At 41.6% G+C, this 12,110-nt stretch overlaps 1 protein-coding gene across 1 annotated transcript in view; it reads left to right on the plus strand.

Annotated features, from left to right (window-relative positions):
- Positions 1–12,110, plus strand: part of LOC102264191 (chromosome unknown open reading frame, human C16orf62) — a 143,125-nt gene that overhangs the window by 73,357 nt on the left and 57,658 nt on the right. Inside the window, exons 15-17 of the mRNA XM_005861499.2 lie at positions 9,810–9,856; positions 10,634–10,745; positions 11,232–11,348. Of these exons, the coding sequence (XP_005861561.1) occupies positions 9,810–9,856; positions 10,634–10,745; positions 11,232–11,348 (276 nt within the window). The remainder of the gene's footprint in view (positions 1–9,809; positions 9,857–10,633; positions 10,746–11,231; positions 11,349–12,110) is intronic.

A 12,110-nucleotide genomic window follows, 5' to 3' on the forward strand; every position in this document is an offset into this window, starting at 1 on the left:
GGGGGTAGGGGAGGCCAGGAGATTGTCAAGGGCGGGGGAAAAAGGGAGACATATGTAGTACCCTTTGTAATACTTTAAGCAATAAAACAATTAAAAAAATAAAAATTAAATGCTCATGTCATAGGGTGTTCTTTTATTTTATATTGATAAACTTTGATTCTTGAGGCACTTAAATAAGGAATGTGGGGTGTCTTATAAAAAAAATTAATCATTTCAAAACGCAGAAGAACGGATGTTAGTGTAGAGGGCGGTATGGAAAATGTGTGTGGCGGTATGATGCCTAGAAGCTTGGTGACAGTGGCTGGGGTGTGTCCGCAGGGAAGTTAGAGCTGTGTGTGTCTTAACAGGTCCCGCCTCCAATGTAGGGGGTGGTCAAGTTTGGCTGCAGTATTTGGTTATATACAAGACAGACCAGGGAAACCCAGCAGAAAGGAGAGCCATGTAGATGAGAGGAAGGAGCGATGCCTTCAGTTACGATATCTAACATCCACAATTTCACATTGAAATTGAAATACAAAATACCTTCCCCCCAAACATCAGAGTGATTTAAAAAGGCTTTCTTGTTTGAGGACAGACTTCTCTTCCTCTTACAATTAAAATTATAGTAAGTTAAATAGGATTATGCTTCCCATTTAAGGCACATTCTACACATGTTGAATAAAAGTAGTGAAAGTGGGCATCCTTGTCTTGTTCTTGATCTTAAGAAAAGCGTTTTTAGCTTTGATCCTTGAGTCAGATGTGGATTGTGGTTTGTTATAGTACCCTTTGTTATGTTGAGGCATGTTGCTTCTGTTCCTACTGTGCTGAGAGTTTTTATTACAAATGGGTGCTGGATTTTGTCAAATGTTTTTTCTGCATCTATTATCCTTCATTTTGTTTATGTGATGTATCATTTTCATTGATTTGTGAATATTATACCGCCTTGCATCTCTGCGGTAAGCCCCACTTGGTCATGGCATATCATCTTTTTAATGTATTTTATGGATTTGACTTGCTAATATTTTGTTGAGGGGTTCTGCATCTATGTTCATCAGGAACATTGGCCAATAATTTTCTTTTTTTGTAATGTCTTTAGCTGGTTTGTTATCAGGGTAATGCTGGCCTTGTAAAGTATGTTTGGGAGTCTTCCTTTCTCTTTAAATTTTTGAAATAGTTAGAGACCAATATGTATGAATTCTTTGAATGTTTGGTTAAATTCACCTATGAAGCCATCAGGTCCAGGACTTCTTTGTTGGGAGGTTTTTTTTATTACTGCTTCAATTTTGTTTGTTGTTACCAGTCTGTTCAGGTATTCTATTTCTTCTTGATTCAGTCTTAGAAGATTGCATGTTTCTAGTAATTTATCTATTTCTTCCAGGTTGTCTGATTGGTTGACATATATTCATAGTATTTCCTGATATTCCTTTGATATTCATTTGTCACCTCTTTCATTTCTGATTTTATTTATTTGGGTCCTCTTCTTTTTTTCTGGATGATTCTGGCTAAAGGTTTGTCAGTCTTGTTTATTTTTTCAGAGAACCAGCTCTTGGTTTCATTGATCTTTTCTGTTATTTTCTTTAGACTCCAGATCATTGATTTTCACTCTGATCTTGATATTTTCCCTTCTACTCACTTTGGACTTTGTTTGTTTTTCCTTTTCTGGTTCCTTTACACGTAAGGTTAGAGAGTTTATTTGGGATTTTTCTTGTTTCTTGAAGTAGGCCTGTATCACTATGAATTTCTCGCCTAGAATTGCTTTGTCTGTGTCTCATAGATTTGGGGCTGTTGTGTTTTCATTTACATGTGACTCAGGGTATCTTTTGATATCCTCTGTGATCTCCTTGTTAAACCCATTCATTGTTTAGTAACATCTTATTTAGCCTCCATGTGTTTGTGTGTTTTCCAATTTTCTTTTTGTAATTGATTTCTAGTTTCATACTACTGTGATCAAAGAAGATGCTTGAAATGATTTTCAGTTTTATTAAATTAACTGATACTTGTTTTGTGGCCTGACATGTGGTCTGTCCTTGAAAATGTTTCTGTAGACTTGAATGTTTATACTTAGGGATGAAATGTTCTGTCAGTATCAATTAAGTTCATCCGCTCTAAAGTGTCATTTAAGGCCACTGTTTCCTTGTTGATTTTCTATCTGTATGATCTATCCATTGATGTCAAAGGAATGCTAAAGTCCTCTCTGTGACTGTATTACTGTGGATGTCTCCCTTTATATAACTAGTGCTCCTACGGTGGATGTGTAGATGTTTACAAGAATTATATCCTCTTCTGGGATTGATCCCTTTATCATTGTGAAATGTCCTTCTTTGTCTCCTGTTACAGCCTTTGTTTTAAGTCTAGTTTGTCAGATAGAAGCATTGCTACCCCACCTTTTTCAAGATTTTTATTTCAGTGAAATATCTTTTCCATCCCTTTACTTTCATTCTGTCTATTGATATGAAGTGAGTCTCATGTAGGCAGTATATGGCATGGGTCTTGTTTTTTTTAAATATATTTTACTGATTTTTTACAGAGAGGAAGGGAGAGGGATAGACAGTTAGAAACTCAATGAAAGAGAAACAATCAGCTGCCTCCTGCACACCCCCTACTGGGGATGTGCCCGCAATCAAGGTACATGCCCTTGACCGGAATCAGACCTGGGACCCTTTAGTCCGCAGGCCAACGCTCTACCCACTGAGCCAAACCAGTTAGGGTTGGGTCTTGGTTTTTTTATCCATTGAGCCACCCTTTATCTTTTTCAAAAAATTATCTTTATTGTTGAAAATAACACAGATGCCCCCCCATTTTTTCCCAATTGACCCCTTCTGCCCCCCAGCACTACCCGCCCCCAGGCCTTCACAACACTATTTTTTGTGTCTGTTGATTGGAGCATTTAACCTATTTACATTTGAAGTAATTATTGATAGGTATTTTATTAATTATTTTATTTTATTTTATTGTTTTTGTAGTTCTCTGTTTCTTTCCTATTCTGTTGTGTGTTGATGACTCTCTGTAGTGCTGTGTTTGAATTATTTTCTTTATCTCTTTATCTCTTGTAAATTTGTGATTTGTGGTTTTCATGTGCTTCAAATATGCCAAGCTATTTCCATGCCAGTCTACTTTAAGTTGATGGTCCCTTAAGTTTGAACACATTTTAAAGTCACTAATATTTTTACTCACCTTCTCCATGTTTATGTTTTAATAATTTTTTTTTTTACATTTTTAGTGTGTGTGTCCTTAATTTATTGTGATTACACATGACCTTTCTACTTTTGTCTTTTAGCCTTGTACTATATTTATGGTTGATTGATCCACTGCTTTTACTGTGTCTTTGTCAGTGAGAATTTTTTCATATATATAATTTTTTTCATAAAACATATATGTTAAATATAAAATATATTTTAAAATATGTTTTTATTGATTTCAGAGAGCGGAAGGGAGATGGAGAGAGAGATAAAAACATCAATGAGAGAGAAACATCGATTGGCTGCCACCTTCTCCCTCCTTACTGGGGATTGAGCCTGCAACCCAGGCATGTGCCCTGACTGGGAATCGAACCAACAACCTCCTGGTGCATGGTCATCATGCTCAACAAACTGAACCACACCAGCTGGGCTTATATATTTTTACTCATATTTTTTATCTATTCTTTTCTACTTAAAGAAATGCTTTTAACATATCTTACAATTCTGGATTAGTGGTGAACTCTATTAGCTTTTTCTTGTCCTTCAATTCTAAATGATAGCTTTGCCGGGTAGAGTAGTCTTGATTGTAGGTCTGTGCTTTTCATTACTTTGAGTATTTCTTGCCATTCTCTTCTGGCCTGCAAGGTTTCTGTTGACAGTCTCATGGTAGCTGCCTTGTAGGTAACTAACTGCTTTTCTCTTGCCGCTTTTAAGATTCTCTCTTTGTCTTTTACCTTTGGCATTTTAATTATGCTGTATTTTGTTCTGGGCCTCTTTGGATTCATCTTTGGGACTCTGTGCTTCCTAGATATATATGTTTATTTCTTTTCCCAGGTTTAGAGGAGTTTTTAGTCATTATTTCTTCAAATAAGTTTTCAATCCCTTGCTCACTCTTCTCCTTTGGGTACTCTTCTCCTCTTCTCATATGAATGTTGGTATTTTTGGTGCTGTCTAAGAAGTCCCTTAAACTGTTCTTGTTTGTGTTTTTTTTTATTTTAATTTTTTGCTGTTCCAATTGGGTGTTTTCCACTGTCGTATCTTTCACGTCACTGATTTGATCCTTTGCTTCATTTAATTTGTTATTGATTCCCTCTAGTGCATTCTTCATTTCAGTTATTGTCATCTTCATTTTTGACTGATTCTTTTTCATGGTTTCTATTTTCTTTTGTATGATTTCTATCTCTGAAATTCTCACTGAGTTCATCTGTTCTTCCCAAAAGTTCATTAGCATCTTTATAACCAGGGTTTGAACTCTGTATGTGGTAGATTGTTTATCTCTATTTTGTTCTTTTTCTAGATTTTTGTCCTGTTCTTTCATTTGAGATGTATTTCTTTGTCTCCTCATTTTGGCTGCCTCCCTGTGTTAGATAGGGTTTTTTATGTCTCCAGGTCTTGGTAGAGTGGCCTTATGTAGAAGGTGTCTTGTGGGGCCCGGTGGCACAGCCCCCCCAGGTTATCTGAGCTACCCCTACTCTTAACCATCTCCCTGGTCTGTGGGTTCTGCCCTTCCCACGGCTCCACCCTTCCTCCTAATCTCTCTGTGGCTTCTTCTGTGTATCCTTAGTCATAGGAGTTCTGTCCAGCTGGTCTTCAGATGCTTCTCAGTGATGGTTGTTGTATAATTTAGTTGGAATTTTGTGTGGTTGTGCGAGGAGCTGGGCATAGAGCTTCCTGCTTAGCCATCTTGACTGAATGTCCCACAAGTGTGTTCTTTTCATTCTTTCAAATTAGGAAAAAAATCTCCAGAGAAAGAGAATAACATGAAAAATTAAAAATTTCTCCTTTTAATGCCTAGGGTATATAATTTCATTTTATTCACATTGAAGTAATTTATTTTTTTGAGACCTGAGCTATATTAACTCTGAATTGGGGTAATGGGCATTAGCTGTTAAGATTAGTTCTTGATTTTCCCCCATTACATTTCTGCTTCAGTTAGAAAAATAAAAACAAAAAGATAATGTGCATATTTGTTAATTCTCTTTTACATGAAGCAGTATTTATAAACATGGGGTTTGGAAGTTTATTTAGTAAAAGCAGAGCACACATTTGTGAGCAGTCTGGACTGCTTATGTGTTAGTTTTGATGCATAAAGTAGAAGTGCAGTGCTGCCCTGACTTACTTCTCTTACCTCTGCTTTTGAAGTGGGTATATAACTCTCATCTGCAGACAATCTTTAAAAATACTTAAAATCTGCAATATAATGGTGATTCTACAAACCCATGTGAATGAAATGTCACAAAGACAACGCCTTCCTCCCAAGATAATGAGTGCATGCAAACCCTGGTGAAACAGTCTAATTAACTTATTACAGCAGTGTCAGTGTCCTGGCTTAAATAGTATACTATATTCACGGGAGATGTAGCCTATGGGGAAAGCTGGATAATGAGTACCCAGGACCTCTCTGCTATTTTTGCAATTTCTTATGAGTCTGTAAATGGTCCAGAATAAAAAACTAAAAAAAATCCATCCATTAGGGGCAACTTGAATAGCAGTGTTATAGTTATGTTATGGCTTCCTCAGGCATCTATACTAATAATAGCCTAGGTGGCATCACGCCCCCACATCGTCACAAGATGGCTGCCTCACGCGGAGGAGGCGGGTCGCGGCAGGGGAGGGCAGTTGTGGGCAATCAGGCCAGCAGGGGAGGGCAGTTGGGGGCAATCAGGCCTGCAGGGGAGCAGTTAGGGGGTGATCAGGCCAGCAGGCATAAGCGTTTAAGGGCAATCAGGCAGGCAGGCAGGCAGGCAGGCAAGCGGTTAGGAGCCATTGGTCCTGGATTGTGAGAGGGATGTCTGATTGCAGGTTTAGGCCCCATCCTAAACCAGCATTCAGACGTCCCCAGAGGGGTCCCAGATTGAAGAGGGTGCAGGCCGGGCTGAGGGACAGCCCCCCCCCTGCTCTGCATGAATTTCATGCACCTGGCCTCTAGTTAAATATAACGAGATAGATTTGTGTATACTAATGTGGGAGGAGCAAGGCTCATGCTAGATTCTTGAGTAAAAAAGGCAAGTTGCAGCCCAATGTGTGTAAGACGATTCACATTTGTAAAACAGCAACAACAATGTCAAACCTCGTGGTTTTACAACAAAAGTGACATATTCCCAGGGCGCAAAGGTTTAGAAAGGTGAACACCACAGTGTCAACACTGGGGAGTCTTGGGAAGTAGGAATTGGGAGGCGGGCATTTGCTTTGTACCTGTTGCACGGCAGGACTGTTTGAACTTTTGACCATAAGCATTTCTTATTTTTATAATTTTTATAAATGAAACATGTAAATAAAGAAAATGTAGGGGCCTAATGAATCTTCTGGCTCTGCTGTGTGTCTGCAGACTAGGGTGCTGATTTGCAAGTTTTTCAATGGTTTTATTCCGCCAACAAGCTTGTTTTGATCTGTCTGGTTTGAACTGTTGTACGTCTTATTCTTGCCAAAGATAATCAATCCTGTTACTTTCAGATACCAAAAAATTAACCTCTATCAGACCTGCCTGAGCTCCATAACAGCTGGCTCCCTGGACACTTATGAATATTCCTCTATGACAACAGAGCCTTTGTTTCTTTAAAGTTATATTCTTGGATGCATTTTTAATTTGTTCATGTCTTATAAAAAGAGAACACTTTAAGCATTTGTTTTGTCTTGATGGCCAGATATTTTATCCATATGCTGCGCACACGCCACGTGCACATGTGTTTGAGAGAATATGCCACACAGACCAAGGGTTTCTGTCTGACTGACTTCCTCACTGCCCTGTCCCCAGTGCCTAGGATAGTGGCTGGCCCATTGATGTTGCTCAGTGAGTGGTTGTCTGTGTGGGCTGGGGATATCACTGATAATTACACACTGTCTCCTCTGCCTTGCACAAAACCACTTTGATACTGAGCTTCCAGAATGACTTTTCAAATGTAAATGTTCTGCGAGTGGAATAGGGAGGCCATTTGTGGTATCACCTATTTTACCCTCTGCTGAAGTGCTTCTTGCTGCAAGGAACAGACACCCACCTGGCCCTACAAAAAACACCAACCCATGCGTTCTCTTGAATAGCAGGTGCAGGCTTTGGGCCAGCCAGGTCTGTCCATCTCTCAGCTCTGCTGTCTCCAGATAGCAGAGTAGCCGTATCATGTCCAGACATGGCTGCATCCAGAGGCAGAGAAATGGGGAGTCTCCGGTTTCTTGGTTTTCTGTTTAAGACCAAGGAACTCTTTCCTTGGAACCTACCACTGGTGGGGAATGAGACCACCGTGACTGGTTTGGCTTGTATCAGTTTGCCTAGTCTGTTCAGGCTGCAGTCACAAAGTAGCACAGGTTGAGTGGGCTATAAACAACACATGTCGTTTTCTCAGTTCTGGAGGCTGGGAAATCCATGGTCGAGAGGCTGAAAGTGTCTGAGGAGGGTCCACATCCTGGTTGTCCCTGCATCCCACCTGGCAGAGGGGACCAAGGAGCTTCCTTGGGTCATGTTTATAAGGGCACTAATCCTACTCAGGAGGGCTCCAGCCTCATGGCCTGATCACCGCTCAAAGCCTCCACCTCCCTGTGCCAGCACCTTGGGGTTAGGTGGCCATTCTGACCACAGCGGGCTGCTGTACAGACTGGGAGGCTTCAACAACAGAAACTTATTTTCTCACAGTTCTGAAGGCTAAAAGTCCAGTAGCGAGGGCCCAGCAGGGTTGGTTTCTGGTGAGGCTTTTCTCCTTGACTTACAGCCCTCTGCCTTCTCACCGCATCCTCACAGGGTCTTCTCTGTTCATGTGCCTTCCTGGTCCCTTCCTCTTCTTCTATTGGATTAGGACCCCACCTTTATACCTTCTGATATTAGTTACCTCCTTAAAAACTTGATCTCCACACACCGTCACATTTGGAGCTAGGGCTTCAACATATAAATGGGGTGTCATAATTTATTCCCTAATTGGACCCAGCCTGATTTTTGTTGGGAGAGACAGAAATATGAATAAAATCAGGGTTTTGGGGGTGGTGATATCAACAGTTCCTCCACAGTCAGCTGTTACCTTAATTATTCTGGCAACCTAGAGGGACACCTGGAAAGGGTGGCATTGCACTGAAGAAGACTTGTTTCATTTTTGGACTTTGGGGCCAGACTTAAATACAAGTCTCATTTCCACCACCAACTAGAGAGTTGCTTGACCATTCTGAGCTCTGGCTTGCTTGGCTGTGAAGGTGGGGGTAGTTCACATGGGCCTCCCAAGGCTGCTGTGAAGAGGAAATGGGAAAGGTATGTGAGGTGCTTAGCCCAGCACCTGTGCATGGTGGGTGCCCCTGTCAGTAGGGCTCTTGTCCTTGGGGTGACCTTGTCTGGAAATCTCTTGGCAATAAGTGTTGCTTTAGGTTCTCCAACGTGATGATTTTTAAAACCTTCCCAAATCACTACCTGACGAATAATTCTTCCAGGATTTTTTTTAAAAACAGGAGCTCTTTTAAAGATATGTAATTGTCATAACACATTTCGTACCGCTCAGGAGTTTTCTCGTGTTTCGCGCGCCATCTGTTAAGGACCGCTCACGAGTGTTCTCGTTTTTCACGCCCATGGAAAAAGGAGCGAATCTAGGTACTTATGTAAATTTTGTTTGGTCCCTCTTCATAGAGGAAAATGTTTTACGCAGTACCATACGTTAAAAAAGTACTAGGAACTTTAATTGTTTAATTGTTTTTGTAAATAAAAATGTTATAATTATTGAAAAACAACACCTAAAGTGCATTATGATCTGTAGTTATGATGATTTAAATAACGTGCAGTTTGCCCAAAAACGTGCGGTCCCTGGCGTATGTCTTAGAGATTTCTATGCGGTACGCAATGTGTTAAAATCCTGATTTCTGGGCCTCATCCTCCAGAAATTCTGTTTCTTTGTTATGGGGTGGGCCACAACATTAGTAACAAAGAAACAGAATTTCTGGAGGATGAGGCCCAGAAATCAGGATTTTAAAAAGATTCCCAGGTGATTCTAATGTGCAGCCAAGGTTGAGAACCACTGCTCTAGAGCTATTGACAGTACACCAATGAGTAAAGCATTAATTTTCATTTGGGGCAAAAAATATGCTTCAAAATTCGTGGAGAGGAAATGTGGTGAAGAGCATGGCCTTTGATGAAAGATGGCTGAGTCACCTCCAGCCTGCACAGCTAGCTGTGTCCCCTGGACCAGCACTTGCTTTCTCATCTGGGAAATGGGAAAATAGGATTTTGCCTCTGAGTGGTCACAAGTGGTGAGAGCACAGGTGCTAATGCCCCTAGCTGTGACAGGTGGGCACCCAGCACTGGCTGTGTTTGTTGTTTTACTGAGAATCCACTGGCACTGCGTGAGCGGGGAGGACAGTGGGGAGTCATAGTCCTGTATGCCCCTCAATACCTCCCTCACCTCCTGCAGTAGCACCTGTATTGTCTGCCTGAGGAAGCCCAGGCCTAATGAAGTCAGCTGACTGACCCAAGGTCTAACTGTTGGTAATTGGAAAGACTGTATTTGCACCCACGGGAAATGCCACAGGGCGTACTTTCTCTCCCGCTCCTCATCCCTGCTGGGCAGGGAGCATTGGGGAATGGACAGGAGGCTCACGTAGAGTACTACTTTGGAAATCTCTTGTGAGAAGTGTTGCTTTAGGTTCTCCTACGTGATGATTTTTATTGTTTTAAATTTTTTTTTTTAGAATCTGCTAACCGAGATGATGGAGCGATGCAAGAAGCTAGGAAATAAGTAAGTATTTTAAAATTCATAAGGCATGAGTTGGAAATGGAGTTGGTTGCTTTTTTTGAGCTTGGCATGCTTATGTGGGCAAGAGAGCCACAAGAGGGTAGGACAGCGTGGAGGTCAGGCTTCAGATGCCAGACTCCACTCTCTCCTAGCTTTGTGAGCTTGGGTTACTTACTTGACCTCTCTGTGACAGTGTCTCCTTATCTGTAAAATGGGTTTAATAATAGTCCTTTCCTCCCGGGGCTGTGATAATTGGTAGGCTCAGGAGGAACTCATATTCCTGTCCCTCCTTTTGGTGGTAGATGTCTCTAAGTCACTGTGTCCCTCGGTCCCAGACAGGAATTTTTATAAGAGATGTGAATGGATATATATTTACAACATGGATCAATATTGTTACTTAATGTTTTGTTTTATTAGTGCACCAGTCTGTTGAAGCCTCAGTGTACTTCTGTTTCAGTGGATTTGATTGCTTGCTTATTTACCTGTTCTTCCAGCCACCCACTCACCCACCCACCCATCCATCCATCCAGTCAGTTTAATGTCGATGAAATTCCCAGCATGCACAGACACTGTGGTAGTCTCATAAGCATGTCAAACTCGAGGCATGTGGCCCACTGGCCGCGAGTTTGACATGCTTGCTGGAGGTTGCCTTCTAACTCTAATGTGGTTGTCTTCAAACCTTAAAGAAAGGGTTGTCAGTCATCCTTCCAGCAACATATGCCCTAAAATTAAAGTGGCTTTCTTCCGGGGGCTCTGTGATTGGGCATGCATGTCTTGCAGTGCCTTGCTGTTGAATTCTGTGATGTCTGCTTTCCGGGCCGAGTTCATCGCCACCAGGTCCCTCGATTTCATCGGCATGATCAAGGAGTGCAGTGAGGCCGGCTTCCCCAAGGTATGACCTGGCTTCTGCTCAGCTGGAGGACGGGCAGCAGGGTTGCCCCAGTACCTCTGAGGGGGAAGTCTGGGGTCAGGGCAGCTTGGCCAACAGGAAATGAAGGGAGGCTCTGTCTGAAGAACATGCTGGACGATGAGTGGAGATCAGGATTGTTAGACGTGTAATTGCTGAGCATCCGGTCTCCCTGAGAGTCCTAAGTCTGTGGAATTAGCTCACTGTGAAGCTTTTAGAAAATACTTTGGTCTTATGTCTCTAAAAATATATCTTTACTCATTATTTATGAAAAGCCTCATCCAGCAGGACATCAGGCCCACAATTAGACTGTACAAGCCTGGCTCCTTACTTGCCCTTCTCCATCTACCTTGTGAGGTCTGTAGTAGGATTCAGAAAGGGTCATGGGATATATGATGAGCTCAGTGTGACAGCCTGAAATTGTTCTGATTTAAAATCTCCAGTAACATAATGATTGTGTGTTTTTCTTAGCATCTTCTTTTTCGCTCACTGGGGTTAAACTTGGCCTTGGCTGATCCTCCTGAGGGTGATCGACTTCAGATTCTCAATGAAGCTTGGAAAGTTATTACTAAATTGAAGAATCCGCAGGTGGGTGACCATTCTGACCTTAGATCAGCTGCTTTTTGTCCAAGTTATGCAGTATACTTTTTTTTTTTTAATTATCTTTTAGGTAATTGTACCTCATTTGTTGAAGAAATCTACTTCTTGCCCTAGCTGGTTTGGCTCAGTGGATAGAGCATTGGCCTGTGGACCAAAGGATCCCAGGTTTAATTCTGGTCAAGGGCACGTATCTTGGTTGCAGGCTCCTCCCCGGCCCAGGCCCTGGTCAGGCAGGGCTTGTGCAGGAGGCAACCAGTTGATGTGTTTCTTTCACATTAATGTTTCTCTCTGTCTTTCCCTCTCTCTTCCACTCTCCCTAAAAATCAGTGGAAAAATATCCTCAGATGAGGATTAACAAAGAAAGGAAGGAAGGAAGGAAGGAAGAAAGACTTCTTTTAATTGTATTGTTAACCTACAATGGAGAACTTATAGCTTTAAAGATGTATTTCTCTGGTATTGTTACCCCAATTATGTCTTATTCTTGAATCCTCAAGATGCACTAAAAGAGGAAATCCTATCTAATAAAAGAGAAACATGGTAATTAGCCGTACATCCACTACCCTTCCCATTGGCTAATCAGGGCGATATGCAAATTAACTGCCAGCCAAGATGGCGGCCGGCAGCCAAGCACTGAAGCAAACAGGGAGGCTTGCTTGCTCCAGTGACGGCGGACTCCAACGTTCCCCGCCTGACTTGCCGGCCTCTCAGCTGCAACTCTAAGCAACTATGTTGCAAATATAGAAGCTAAAC

This window comes from Myotis brandtii, unplaced genomic scaffold (genome assembly GCF_000412655.1).
Source record: "Myotis brandtii unplaced genomic scaffold, ASM41265v1 scaffold152, whole genome shotgun sequence".
NCBI classification, from domain to species: Eukaryota; Metazoa; Chordata; class Mammalia; order Chiroptera; family Vespertilionidae; genus Myotis; species Myotis brandtii.